Genomic DNA, 15,591 nt, shown 5'->3' with positions numbered 1-15,591 from the left:
GTTTTTATTTATGCATACAAGAACTGGGGTGCAGGCCAGAGGTGCAGGGGAGTGAGTGGATTCATCAGAGACTGATTGGGGAGCAGAACAGGTGGATCTTTTGAAATACACTGCTGAGGAGAGCAGGGTGAGGCTGGAAAGGTCTTTTGCGCCATATGGGTCAGCTCCCTGGCCAGGGATTGGGGATGGGAGGTGGGGGTCGAACTCATGCTGCAGTGACTGGCAATAGCTTGATAGTGCTGAGTCTTTAATCCCTGTGCCACCAAGGAGGCCCACTTTTTTTTAGATTTTAAGTTATTCTCTCATAGAAAATTTGCACAATCACCACAAATAAAAGTCACTATAGAATCTTTAGTGGTTTTTACCATTGCCAGCATTGGCCTTTGCAATACCGCTGACTGTTCATCCTGTTTTTGCATTCCTATTGCTGTTTTCTTGAGGTCTTTTTCTTCTCATACAGGCCATCTCTTGCAAGTCTGTGTTGGATTGCGTGCATGTATGTATGCGTGCCTGTGTCCATGCCTGTGTTTCCCTTTGTAATACAAGAAATCAAAAATCATGCCAAAGTCAGTTGTCTTGCTACCACCAAAATGGATTTTGAATTCAAATGCAATAATGATATCTGGGATGGTCTTGTACATTTTAGCTAGCTTTCCATGAATTTCTGTTGCAGGCACTGTCGCCTTCCCAGAGTGAAGGATGACGACAACCATTTGTTTCCTCTTCGGTAGTAAGTTGGTCATGAGCTTCCTGGTGTCATTCATGATGATTGTAGTGCTTCAGGCAGCCAGAGAGGGGGAAAAAGCTGTTCCGAACCTTTTTATAATTAACACACCTAAGACAGGTTTCCTGATCAGTCTATGACAAAATTATGTTTTGTAAATACTGTGTAATTTGTGTTTGTTACAACTTTATTAGGTACTTAGTTTTCTGAGCTTTTTATTTTGAGGTTTTTCTTGCTGTTCCATAAACGGTGCTCTAAAGTAAGCTTCTGTACACTGATATCTTTTTGTATGTGTGGAAGTATTTGTGGGATTAATTCCTAGTGGAATTATTGGCTCCAAAGAGGCATAGATATCACCAAAATGCCCTCATTAAAAGTTGTACCAGTTTTCACTACCATCAGCAGTTTTTCAGATGCCTCTCTCTTTATTCTTTTTTTTTTTTTTTTTTTTTTTATAGAGGCATGTTATTTATTTATTTGTTTGTTTGTTTGTTCTGTTTATACATGCACTGGGTACAGTCAGAAGCGCGGGAGGGTGAGAGAATTCACCAGAGCCAGAGCGGGGAGCAGAGCAGGCAGAAGGACCGAAGTACACTGCTGAGGGGAGCAGCGGGCGGCAGGAGAGGTCTGCGCGCCATGTGGGACCCTCCTCCGGTGGCTGGGGAGCAGCCGGGGATCGAACCGGCGCCACAGAGGCCGCGGGCAGCTTCTCAACCCAGCGCTCAACCACTGCGCCACCAGGGAGGCCCCTCTCTCTCTATTCTTAATATGGCTGGGCATTACAATTTAATACCTGCCTGTCTGAAAAATGAAAATGGGATCTTATTATTTTACTTAGCATTTCTTGGGTAAGTGAAGTTGTTGAACATTATTGGCCCCTAGTTTTTCTGTGTTCTGCCAGTTTCATCAGATTGTTCATTATCTTTTATTGGTTTCTAAACTCTTTACATTTTAATGAAATTATACCTTTGTTTTATGTTGCAAATACTTGTCTACAATTTGCTATTGTATTTATGGTTGTTTTGCTTACAGTATATGGTATTTTTAGCTATGAATTTAACTTTCAATGTACTTGCAGCCTCCCGAATGTAAGCTTCATAAGGGCTAGACTGCATCATACTCATCATTCATGGATGCTCCCAAATTGACTAAGAGTTGAATCCTCCCAAAACTGTATGAAAAGGGCAGTTATCCTTAGATAACAAAATACAACGTTTAGACTTCTCTTTAGACAACCAAAATACAACGTTTTATAAGGATTAAGTAAATTGAAAGTGACCAGTCCGTGAGAGTTTATAATCAATGGTGATAGTTCACTGGCTTTCACCAAAAAACTCAACATTTTCTGTTTGTTTGTTTTGACCAAGTTGAATATCTTTGTGATGCTTAGGAAGAAGCAAGTAGACAATCTTGCTATAAATGTAAAAAGAAAATGTATAAATGCTTGCTATAAATGTAAAAAGAAAATAATATTAAGAATTAGGCCTCTGTGGTGGTGCAAGGGGTTAAGTCTCAGTGCTAGCAAGCTATTGCCAGCCAGGGAGCTAACCCACATGGCCCTGCAGACCTCTCCTGTCTTGCCCGGTGCTCCCCTCAACAGTGTATTTCAGTAGATCCGCCTGTTCTCTGCTCCGCACTCTGTCTCTGGTGAATCTTCGCCCCCCTCCCCCTGCGCCTCTGGCCCACACCCCAGCTCTTGTATGTATAAATAAATAAAATAAATCTTTTTTAAAAAAGAATTATTTAACATAATTTATCAACTCTAAAGTAGTCCTCATATAAAGAGAAATCAGCCATCTGAGAAACCTAAGAGAATTTTGTTAAATAACCATGATCCTTTTTTATATATGACCTATCAAACAATCTTAGAAAGAAATGGACTTCTCCCTCCCACTCCTCTTCTGTTAAAGTGAGTGAGATATAATCATGATTGTGTCAAAAGTTCAAAAGGGAAAATTGAAGGTAAAATGAGCTGAATTGGCACTCTTCCCTCAACATTGTACCTGTAAGCTTGATATGTTGTTTCAGAGATTAACTTTATAGACTTCCGTACCCAGAAGTATGAAAATTCTTAGGGAACTCTTTTCACAAGCTTGATCTTAACATATTGAATAAAGAGAGCAGCTAATCCCTTTTGTAAAGTAATTTGAGAGGAGGGAATTCAAAATGTAAAATCTCACCTGCAGAAAACACTCAATTCTGTAAAGGCCTTTCTATCTTTAGACACTTACAAAGACTTAATATTTTAATGCGGAAGGGTGAACTTGGTTAAAAAGCCAATGGGTGAAATTAGAGAGAAATAATCCAGTGCTTTCTTTCTGGGAATTATCATCCTGCTCTCCAGGGGACCTAATTTTATTCCCCGTAGGGAATGAGAATACCCCTCTGTACTGCAAGCCAGCATCTCTAAATATAAGCTTGACTTTTAGTATAATAAGAGTCTTGTTAGGTGCAATTTTGCTCTTAGTCATTAATACAATGAACAAATGTTGTGGTTACCTGGGAAAGAAAATTCAAGTGCTTTTAAACCTCTTGTGAGATTTGGTTTCATGACTGAAACCTATACAGTGTTGTGCCCAATAGCATCTGTAGAAGATTTCAAGCTATAAGGTATACAACATAGAGAAGTTAATACACTTTGGAAAAATGGAGACTACTACAAAATGGATTTAAGATCCTGAATAAAAAGCTTTTTCTTTTACTGAATGACAATTACTTACCAGTGGCATTAAATTTAACAAATGATTGAGATTTTCTTAGGAATGAATTTTATGATGAAGCCCCTGTATACAAAGTAGAAAGCCTTTTTAACCTTTTTCCAGCTGTAAAACAATTAGTAGTTCTGCAAATGCAAATACTGAATTAAGGAAAGAATATAAGGATAAATAGTATTAAGTGTCATTTTCAGTGTGGTATAGCTTTACTGATGACAGATAATTTCTCTTCATTGTAATCTTTGTGATATGTGCATTTTAAAGTATATTCTTGATAAAGTCGTGGTAGTATATAGCTTTGTGAATAGTCCATAATCACCGGCCATTTTAAATTGGATTTGGTGTAAATTTTCTTTTTGATAGTGAACAGCAAAACATAATAGAAATCTCAGTATTTTTAAAAGTTGACAGTAGTCTTCATAAACTTTTGAAGGGCACTATCTGAAAATTTTCTTCCATTTTTATGTAACCTTAAGGTCCTGGGCATTACATTCTTTTCTTTTTTTTTTTTTTTTTTTTTTAAGGGATTGCCTGCTAATTTTAGGATTTACCAGTGCTGGAATATTTTATTTGTTTTTTTTTTTAAAGATTTATTTATTTATGCATACAAGAACTGGGGTACAGGCCAGAGGTATGGGGGGTGAGAGGATTCACCAGAAACATAGTGGGGACCAGAACAGGCAGATTGACCGAAATACATTGCTGAGGGGAGCAGTAGGCAAGTCAGGAAGAGGTCTGCTGTGCCATGTGGGTTGCTCCCTGGCTGGCCAGGGGATCGAACTGGTGCTGCAGAGGCTGCGGACAACTTCATAGGTTGTGTCATAACCCCTTGGGCCACCAGGAAGACCCACATTCATCTCTTAAATTTGCACTTAGTCTGTGAAGCTTTGGATCTGTGAATCTAATCTAATGGTATTGCTCCTAGTTTCTGGCTGGTGGAAGAGTTGTAGGCATTGTACTCTTTCTCCACTGCTTAGTGAGTTTTTAAGACAACAATGAAAAATAGTTCTTTATTCATTACTTTCATTATGTATTATGTAATCTAGTCCTAATAAAATATTTTGTATATCATTTCAAAGTAGTTAAGGTCTTCTTCACCTGTGAACATTGTACACTAATGTACTATTTAAACTGGCTGGTAATCAGAGCTAGACTTACCTCACCCTATTCAGTGACATTTTTATAACTTGTTGAAATAGGAAAAATGACCTTTATTTATGTAACTAACCTCAGACAAAATGACATTAAAAAGCATATTGCAAACATTCATTTTAAAAGTTGTAATCTAGTATAAATAACATACTTTTAAACAGCCAAGTTTTGTTTCCTTAAAGGTAAAATATCATCTTAATAACATTATGCTTTTCTTAAAGTTCCTGAGATTGCCTTGTTATTAATTTGACAAACAGGTTCCCCTCCCCCTTTTTAGAAGTCCCTGTAACATGCTTCAGCTTGGAGTGACATTTTTGTTTTGTTGTTGTTCTTTTTTTTTTTTTTCAGACAAATCTACCTATTTTCAAGCTGAAGGAATCTACTGTTAGAAGAAGATACAGTGATTTTGAATGGCTGAGGAGTGAGTTAGAAAGAGAGAGCAAGGTAAGAATTATTTGTAATGCGATTTCTTTTTTCAAGATTTATTTATTTTTATATAAGAGCTGGGGTACAGGCCAGAGGTGCGGGAGGGTGAGAGGATTCACCAGAGACAGAGCAGGGAGCAGAACAGGCAGATGACCGAAATACACTGCTGAGGGAAGCAGCTGGTGCGACAGGAGAGGTCTGCCACGCCATGTGGGAATCTCCCCAGCTGGCCGGGAATCGAACCTGGGCTGCAGAGGCTATGGACAGCTTCATAACTCTGTGCTCAACCGGCTGTGCCACCAGGGAGGCTCTATAATGTGATTTTTAAAGCAAAACATTATGAATTTTAATTTTTTCCCCAGAATAGTTCAGTTTTACCTTACTTAGTGGGAGAGTTCCCTTAGAACTCTGTTCTTTCTCTTGTCTACTTCAGTGAGCTAATTGAGACCTTTGCTGACTCACTAGGGTAATACTTCTTAGAACTTTCTTGCTAATATTCTCTTACCTTCCCTCATCTTCCACCATCCTCCCTCTAGAGCCTTTGCCAAGTGTCTCTCCCTCAGTATATCTCATGTCAGTATATTTCCAGGTTATTTTTTTAAACAGACTTATAATAAATACATTTTTTCTTTTAAAGATTTATTTTAGGGGCTTCTCTGTGGCACAAGGGGTTAAACGTCAGCACTATGAAGCTGTCCACAGCTACTACAGCACGAGTTCTGTCCCCAGCTAGGGAGGTGACCCACATGGTGCAGCATACCTCTCCTGTCGTGCGCACTGCTCACCTCAGCAGTATATTTCAGTCAGTCCACCTGTTCTGCTCCCCACCCTGTCTCTGGTGAATCCTCTCACCCCCAGCACCTCTAGCCTGTACCCCAGTTATTGCATGCATAAACAAATCTTTAAAAAAAATTTATTTTATTTATACATACAAGAGCTGGGGTTGTAGGCCAGAGGTGTAGGGGGAGTGAGAGGATTCACCAGAGAGAGATTGGGGAGCAGAACAGGCGGACTGACTGAAATACACTGCTGAGGGGAGCAGCGGGTAAGACAGGAGATGTCTTCTGGGCCATGTGGGTCAGCTCCCTGGTTGAAGTGGCTGCTGATAGCTTCATAGTGCTGAAACTTAACCTCTTGTGCCACCAGGGAGGCCCAAATACATTTTTCATTATCATACATGCACATATGACAAGTTTCATAAGCCAGTACTTACCTTACTCTGTGTGAATGAGCTAATGTAATACTCTTCAGATTAGCTTTTTAATTGATAATCTTGATGTTACAATAGGTTGCTGCCTGCTCTTTGACAACACTATTATATGCCTTCATAAGAATTGTCTTCTTTTAGAAGAAAATTTGGTGACTTTGGTTGTAAAAAAAACTAGAGCAAGGTGCCATTCTAATGTTTCTCATTTCATGAGAAATGCTGAGAATGATGACATTATGGCTACAGTGTGCTAGGAAAGAGGTAGGAATGGTAGGCGCCCTGAAGTAGGTTAAGGCTTTCTAATGCTCATTTCTGCAGCATAAAATCTGAAAGGAAACTTCCTTAACCAGATTAATGTGTCTGTATATTAGAGGAATATACATACATCATAACATCCCATGAAAATGTAAAGGAAAAAAATTCACTCAAAAGAATATCAAGGGGCCTCCCCGGTGGCGCAGCGGTTGAGCGCTGGGTTGCGAAGCTGCCCGCAGCCTCTGCAGCGCTGGTTCGATCCCCGGCTGCTCCCCGGCCACCGGAGGAGGGTCCCACATGGCGCGCAGACCTCTCCTGCCGCCTGCTGCTCCCCTCAGCAGTGTATTTCGGTCCTTCTGCCTGCTCTGCTCCCCGCTCTGGCTCTGGTGAATTCTCTCACCCTCCCGCGCTTCTGACTGTACCCAGTGCTTGTATGTATAAATCAATCAATCAATCAATCAATAAAAAAATAAATCTTTAAAAAAAAAATAATAATTTAAAAGAATATCAAAGTATAAGATGTTTATGATTAAAAACTAAAAATACAAGACCCCTGTAAAGAAAGCTTAAAGCTGCACTGAAAGACAAAAGAAAACCTTAATAAACAGAAATAATACAATATTTTCAGTTTAGAATATTCACTTTCTGTTTTGTTTTGCAGGATCACTATTTTTATTTATTTATTTTTTATGTATCTTTTACATCATTCTTCCTTTTGGTACAATGTATGCTTTCTCCTCTCAGGTGTAATCCTGTGAAATTCCACCACCAATTCACCCGTGCACCATCACCATCATCCTTTGTGCCCTTCCCTCCCCTGTTTTGATCCCACTTCCTCCCCCTCCCCTGCAGAATGTCTCTGATTTATAGTTACCTGTTAATTTTTGTTTTTTATTAATTTTTTCCTGACACCTTATTTGGTTCCCCTAGATTCCTCCTGTAAGTGAAACCATCCGATATTTCTTTTCGTTCTGGCTTATTTCACTGAGGATAATCCCTGCCAGCTCCATCCATGTTGCTGCAAATGGCATGAATTTATCTTTTTTGATTGCTCAATAGTATTCCATTGTGTATATGTACCACATCTTCTTGATCCACTCATCTATTTTTGGACATTTGGGTTGTTTCCAAAGCTTAGCTATTGTAAATAGTGCTGTAGTAGACATAGGGGTGCAGGTGTCCTTTTGAATTAATGTTTTTGTGTCCTTTGGGTAGATCCCTAGTGGAATTTCTGGGTCATATGGAAGCTCCATTTTTAGTAGTGTGAGGAATCTCCACACAGCTTTCCATAATGGTTGGACCAGTTTGCACTCCCACCAGCAATGTAGGAGAGTTCCTTTTTCTCCACATCCACACCAACATTTGTTGTTCCTGTTTTTTTAATATGTGCCATTTTCACTGGTGTAAGGTGGCATCTCATCATGGTTTTGATTTGCATTTCCCTGATTACAAGTGATGTTGAACATTTTTTCATGTATCCATTGGCCATTTGCATTTCCTCTTTGGAGAAGTGTTTTTTTTTTTAGCTTTTCTGCCCATTTTTTGACTGGATTGTTTACTTTGTTTTTGTTGAGTCATGTCAGCTTGGTAGGTCTTTGTGATCAGTCCCTTATCAGTTGTATTGTGTGCAAAATTTTTCTCCCAATTAGGGTGTCTCTTTGTTTTGGTTAATGTCTCTTTTGCTGTACAGAAGCTTTTTAGTTTGATACAATCCCAGCTGTTCATCTTTTCCTTCACTTTCTTTGTTTTGGGGAATGTGTCTTTAATGATGTTACTGAGATGCATTTCATATAGTGTTTTGCCTATATTTTCCTCTCTGTAGTTTATGGTTTCAGGTCTTCAGTTCTTTTATCCGTTTCGAGTTGGTTTTTGTGCGTGGTTTGAGGTAGTAGTCTAGCTTCATTCTTTTGCATGTAGCAGTCCAGTTTCTCAGCACCATTTATTGAACAAACTGTCCTTGTTCCGTTGCATATTTTTTGCTCCTTTGTAAAGATTAGTTGTCCATACATACGTGGGTTTATATCTGGGTTTTTGATAGAATCTTTTTAAAAGATTCACGTACCCTATAAATATTTGAGAGCTCATTCTGTGTGTTTCTGTGAGTTACAGATAAAACTGTGAATAAATTATGGTTTCCAATTTTATGGTGCTTACATTCTACTTGGTAAGCTAAGGTGGTGGTAAAAGGGAAGGCAGGGGGAAAAAAGGTATTATGTCAGTGATGATATGCTCTGAAAAATAAACAAACAAAAAACAAAAATTAAGGGAAATAGGGAGTGCCAGGAGAGCTACTCTAATTTAATAGTGTGGTATTCAAGGAAAGACCTCACATGGAGGTAACATTTAGCAGTAGACCTGACAGAAATAAGGCAGTAGCTCCTAACTTACATAAATTCATAAAATTCAAATATAATCTTAGTGGGATCTTTATAAAACTTATGGATTTATATATGAGCTTTAGAATCAGATAGCTCAAGAATAACCAGAAGTTTTTATCAACATATTGAGCACCTGCAGATGTTGTAACATATCTTAAGGCCATAGTGATTAAAAACAATGTGGTATTGCTTTAGGAATGTTCAAATAAATAAGTGAAATATAATAGAATTTGGAAGCTTTGTATTTATTGACCATTTAATTCACAACAAAAAAAAGGTCAGTCAGGCAAAGGAATTACATTTAGTAAGTGGGGTTGAAACATTTGACCATTTGAGAGTAAAGATTTTTAACTCACTGTAAATGAATTATAGATGGCTTGAAGATCTAAGTAAGTTAGGAGAGTCTTAGTAATGAAGAAAATTTTTATGATCTTAGTGGAGAGTTAGTGTATATTTTTTTCTTTGCAGCTTTATTGAGATATAGTTGATAAATGTTTACACTATGCCACATGATTTTATATATAAAATGATTACTACTATAAGGCTACTTAATGTATATATTAACTCACATAGTTCCCTGGGTTGTGTTGTGTTGTGTTTTGTTTAGTTTTATTTTGTTGAGAACATTTAAGACTTTCTTGGGGCTTCCCCGGTGGCGCAGTGGTTGAGCGCTGGGTTGCGAAGCTGCCAGCAGCCTCTGCAGTGCCAGTTCGATCCCCGGCTGCTCCCCGGCCACCGGAGGAGGGTCCCGCATGGCGCGCAGACCTCTCCTGCCGCCCACTGCTCCCCTCAGCAGGGTACTTCGGTCCTTCTGCCTGCTCTGCTCCCCGCTCTGGCTCTGGTGAATTCTCTCACCCTCCCGCGCTTCTGACTGTACCCAGTGCTTGTATAAACAAACAAACAAATAAATAAATCAATCTTTGTCTAAATAAATAAATCAATCTTTAAAAAAAAAAAAAAGACTTTCTTATTCCAACTTTTAAGTATACAATTCAGTATTGTTAACCATAGTTAAACCATGCAGGAATTAAAGACCAGAATATATCACTATTGAAACTATAATTAAGCACAAGGGAGTGCTTAATAAACATTTGGTGAATGTATATATCACTTTTAAAAAAAAGTAACAGAGGGCCTCCCTGGTGGCACAGGAGTTAGAGACAGCATTATCAAGCTATCCACAGCTACTGCAGCATGAGTTCGATCCCTGGCCAGGGAGCAACCCACATGGCGAGACAGACCTCTCCTGCCTCGCCCGCAGCTCTCCTCAGCAGTGTATTTCAGTCAGTTTGCCTGTTCTGCTCCCCACTCTGTCCCTGGTGAATCCTTTCACCCCTCTTCTCACACCTCTGGCCAGCACCCAGTTCTTGTATACATAAATAAAAAATAAATCTTAAAAAATATTTAAAATAGGGCCTCCCCGGTGGCGCAGCGGTTGAGTGCTGGGTTGCGAAGCTGCCTGCAGCCTCTGCAGCACTGGTTCGATCCCCGGCTGCTCCCCGGCCACCGGAGGAGGGTCCCACATGGCGCGCAGACCTCCCCTGCCGCCCTCTGTCCCCTCAGCAGTGTACTTCGGTCCTTCTGCCTGCCCTGCTCCCCGCTCTGGCTCTGGTGAATTCTCTCACCCTCCCGCGCTTCTGACTGTACCCAGTGCTTGTATAAATAAATAAATAAATCTTTAAAAAAATATATTTAAAATAACAGCTTTCTTGACATGTAATTCACATGCCATACATTTCACCCATTTAAAGTATACAGTTCAATGGTTCTTAGTACCCAAGTTGTGAAACCATCACTACAGTCAATTTTGGAATATTTCAATCACTCCATGAAAAGCAAACCATACCCATTAGTAGTTCTAACAATTTCTTTATGGATTTGCATAATCTGAACATATCATGTAAGTAGAATCATAGGCCATGTAGTCTTTTGTGCCTAATTTCTTCACTAAGCATGTTTTCAGGTTTCATCCTACTTTAACATTAATTGGTACTTCATTTCTTTTTATTGACAAATAATATTCTGTTATATGGATGTATCATTTCATTTCTCCATTAGAGATAAATCTTTAGATGTCTCATCACTAGTCATGTGGGGAGAGTAGATCTAGGAAGGTGTTACAAAGTTTATGTTGGGCGTTTGATTTGGTAATTTTTTTTCTGCTTTTTTGCTGATCTGTATGAAGTGTTGATCTTGTCCTTCTTCCATCCTTTTAATTATTTCAGAATAAACTCCCAGTTATAGAAACTGCTTCAAGGATTTAAAGTTTTGTCTCTTTTAGAATATGTATGATTTGTATTCCTGGCGTTTACTATTTCTATTTCTCCTTAAGTTGTTCACTTACATATTTTCTCAGTTTTGGTGTAAACTAGGGATCTACCTATGTGGTTAGTTATTTAACAGATATTTGAAATTCTTTTGTATGCCTAGTTTTTCTTAAAATGACCATAAGAAACCTAAGCCAGGCCCTTGTTTTGAAGACATTAATAAGATAGATTATTGGTTCTCCATGAGGACAATTTTGTCCTCCAGGAAAGATTTGCCAGTGTTTGGAGACATTTTTTATTGTCACAACTAGAGGGTGCTACTGGTGGCTTCTAGTTGGATAGAAGCCTAGATTGCTCTTAAATATTCAATAATGCACAAGAAACACACGTACAAGTAATTATTTGGTTCAAAATGTTAATGATACCTTGGTTGAAGAAGCCCTAGGGTATAGAAACAAAACAAGCCTGGGAAATAAATAAATATGTGCTATAGAATTCAAACAAATATTTGAGCTCCAGGTAATAAGAGAGACAGATCAATATAAGTTGACCCTAAAAGGATAGTTAGGCTTTAAAAGGGGAAGTTTGGAAAGTTCTAAGAACATGGACAGGAGGAAATGTCATATCTTTTGGGGAGATGGCATAGGGGAGTTAAGAGAAAGTTTGCATCTTTCTTAGCCTAGAAAATGAATAGTGGCAACAAGTATCATCACCTCAGGGCCTCCCTGGTGGCGCACGGGGTTAAACACCACACTGTGAAGCAGTCCGAAGCCTCTGCAGCACTAGTTCGATCCCCAGCCAGCCAGGGAGCAACCCACATGGCGCAGCAGACCTCTCCTGTCTCGCCCGCTGCTCCCCTCAGCAGTGTATTTCAGTAGATCTGCCTGTTCTGTTCCCCACTCTGTCGCTGGTGAATCCTCTCACCCCCTGCATTTCTGGCCTATACCCCAGCTCTTGTATGCATAAATAAATAAATCTTTTTTTTTTAAAAAAGTATCATCACCTCAGACACATACAGGAAAGACTATATGCAGGTGGTATGAAGTTGGAGAAGCTAACCACAGAATTCTTTCGAGCCTGTGCCAGAGAAAACGTTGTTAATATTTTATTTCTTCATGTAATTGAGAGTTGATTTTGAGCTCTGCAGTTTCCTTTGAAATAAAGCATTGTCTTTCCCAAGTGGCATCAAAACTGTCTGAGAGGGCATATTTCAGTGTTGCCTGAATGTTCTTTTTGTATAACTCTGCTTTGATAAGTCCAGGAAAAATGATAATTAAGCTCTCAGCCCTGCCATTGTGGAGCTTTGGTCTGATGAACTGTTCTACATTTGGTTATCTTGCCTCAAAATATTGAATCTTTTTTTCAATGTGTTTTTTCACTGATTCTCTTTTATATTTAAATTAACGGGGGAGAGGGAGGGAGCTCCTTGGTGTCTCAGGGGTTAAGCTCAGCACTATTACCACCATGGCCTGAGTTCCATCCCCTGCCAGGGAGCTGACCCACATGGCACAGCAGACCTCGCCCACTGCTCCCCTTTCAGCAGTGTATTTCAGTAGATCCACCTGTTCTGCTCCTGACTCTGTCTTGGTGAATCCTCTCACCTCCCCCCACCTCTGGCCTACACCCTAGTTCTTATATGCATAAATAAATGAAACTAAATCTTTTTTAAAGATAATTTAAAAAATAAATTAGCAGGGGGAATACTCTTACAGTGAGGATATACTTTGATTTCATGTTGCCCTCTACAGATTTTCACAACATACAAGAACTTTCTTTCCTTGTATTATTCTAGGTCGTAGTTCCCCCGCTTCCTGGGAAAGCATTTTTGCGTCAGCTTCCTTTTAGGGGAGATGATGGAATATTTGATGACAATTTTATTGAAGAAAGGAAGCAAGGACTGGAGCAGTTCATAAACAAGTAAGTGCTTTCAGTTCCTCAAGGTGTGAGAATGAACATGTTTTGAGATGACTTAGATGACTAGTAGTAATGTAGGTACAAGTTAAAAATGTGGTAGCACTTTCCTGTTTGGCCATTTCCTAACTAATTTTTTGTATCAGTTTAACAAAATAAAAGTATATAACAATTAAATATCATGTGATAAATATTAACACACTTGAGTGATTGAAAATGATTATCTTCAAGTTGACCTGAGATTCATATTTGTGTTTTTTGGTTAATTTATGCAAATTACATTTAAAATTGCACCATTTAAAAATACAGTATTACTACCGTTCTTTCTGATTTAAGGTATGTTCTAGTGTGAACAATAAAGCTTACAATATACTTGGCAATCATTTATTTACAGATGGAGGTATTATCAGCATGTCTTATGTAAAGGCACACTTTAAAAATTTTCATGGCAAAATGTATTCTTTCAAAAGTGTAAAGCTTGAAATTGTTAATTTTTTACTTTATAAACTCTTTAAGTGCAACCAAAAATTTCCAACTTTTAATTTTATTCCCATTTGAAATATAGCCATTTCTTAAAAGCCAAATAATAGGAAAAGTTGTACCAGGAAAGGACTTGTTATAATTGTACATTGGCCTTAAGTTTGCCCAAATAAAGTCATATCCTAGAAAATACATTTGTTTGAGTTTACTTACTGGCAGCATTTTAATTTTAATACAGTGATTTAAGATCTGTGAGTCATAAACAGAAAGGAAAGTTATACAAAAGCCTTTTAGTTATCAAAAAAAAAAAAAAAAAAGCCTTTTAGTTATCTCCTGAAGCATACAACCTTCTCCTTTTGGAGACGACAGTACTAGCTTCAATATTTTTTAATTCTGAAAAGTCTAGTTGCCCAGTCTGTTCTTGTGTGGCAAGCAAAAACCAAAAAGACTGAAAAATTATAACCACACAAAAAAGAAAAAAAGCCATGGGCATTTATGCCTATTTCTTAGTATTTGGGGTTTTCATTGAACTTTGAAGTTTTTCTTAACTCTAATCCTATTTTTCCCTTCTTTAAAATCTATTCTTACTTATCAGTGACATTTCACTTTTGACATTAAAATTCTTTTAGGTTCCTTATGACTATACCAACTAATATATAAGGAAGTTAATTGGGTACTTATGCCAGAAGCAGTACAAAACTAGATATTACATGTCTTATAAATTATCCTTGTGAACCAAAGGAAAGAAAATATACCATTAGTTGATAGAGCATCCCTTTATGAGCAGACCTGAATCACTCTTATTACTAAATGTTATGTGCTCCTTAACCTTAAAATATGTGTTGAGTCCCTCCATAAAGTATTGAACTTAATTTGTATTTTTATTCCTAGGGTCGCTGGTCATCCTCTGGCACAGAATGAACGCTGTCTTCACATGTTTTTACAGGATGAAATTATAGATAAAAGTTATACACCATCTAAGATAAGACATGCCTGAAGTTAAGCAAGAAGGGGCAGAAAACTTTTCTGTGACTATTAATGATTCACATGCACCGGTGAAGAAGTTCTAACTAACTTTAGCATGCTGCACAGAAACTGGTATAACATGCCTTCAGTATACTAACACTCATGCTCAATTTTGTTTTGTTTTGTTTTGGCAGTTGACAAGAAGTTAATTTGCTTTAGTGAAAATCCTGCATTCCAGCCTTTCTGTATAAATAGCTCTTCCTTGCTGTCTTAATGTGGTGCACACTATAGCCTCACCAACCTGTTACTCCAGTACATTCTGCAGTGTCTTAACTAAAGTTACTGACTTGGTCTTATATGCACAGTTTTTTGTGTCATGTTTGCTTCTTGAATCTGATTAACTAGAATATTTCTCTTTTCCCCTTTTTAATACGTGATGCCACTTGACCTAAGTTATGTGTAGGAGCACTACACCACTGGTTTCCAGTTCCACGGACGCAAGTTACACACTTGTGTGCAGAAAATATCTCCCTTCAGGCTTGTAATATCCTTTACATGGAAGATCAGTGAGGGAAGTCTTTATATTCAGTATAAAAACAAAATCAAATTTATATACTAAAATCATTTGTCTAAAAATTTGTTTTCAAATAAAAATAAAAACGCATTTCTGATATGCACTGATTGTGTTGCCTCTGGCTTTTCTTTTCTCCCTCTGTAGCTTTACTACTTAACTCACTTGTTGAGAGGGATTATTTACTAATTATATACTTCTCATTCCTGTAACCCCATTCCTCTTTAAACTGGGGTGATATCAAATATGCCACCACCCTTTGAATGGGGTATTTTCTTTTAAACAACACAAAAAGTGATGTACTGAAAAAAGCATTCCTTAAGGCTTATTGAATCGTTATGAATCACTTTGTGTATTTGAAAAACGCTTTATAATCTTAAGTCATTCTTTTTAAAAGGCCTGTTAAGATAAGTCAATACCATACCTTCTGTTTTTCAGAAGAATTTTTTTCCTACTTCAGCTGAGTGACCTGTTTAAACAAACTTAGCACGGGTTTAATAAGCCTTAGTCAGCAGATTCATGCTTTCTCTTTAATTTGCC

The 15,591-nt window shown here is 38.1% G+C and overlaps 1 protein-coding gene across 1 annotated transcript in view; it reads left to right on the top strand.

Annotated features, from left to right (window-relative positions):
- SNX3 (sorting nexin 3) overlaps positions 1–15,157 on the top strand; it is a 40,136-nt gene extending 24,979 nt beyond the window's left edge. The window contains exons 2-4 of the mRNA XM_037520182.2: positions 4,939–5,034; positions 12,916–13,040; positions 14,406–15,157. Coding sequence (XP_037376079.1) covers positions 4,939–5,034; positions 12,916–13,040; positions 14,406–14,511 — 327 coding nt within the window. The 3' untranslated portion in view covers positions 14,512–15,157. The remainder of the gene's footprint in view (positions 1–4,938; positions 5,035–12,915; positions 13,041–14,405) is intronic.
- Positions 15,158–15,591: the final 434 nt, after the last annotated feature.

Source organism: Talpa occidentalis, unplaced genomic scaffold (genome assembly GCF_014898055.3).
Source record: "Talpa occidentalis isolate TD23 unplaced genomic scaffold, MPIMG_talOcc4v2.1 talOcc4.2, whole genome shotgun sequence".
In the NCBI taxonomy this organism is placed as follows: domain Eukaryota; kingdom Metazoa; phylum Chordata; class Mammalia; order Eulipotyphla; family Talpidae; genus Talpa; species Talpa occidentalis.
This window is presented reverse-complemented; position numbering and strand designations above follow the sequence as displayed.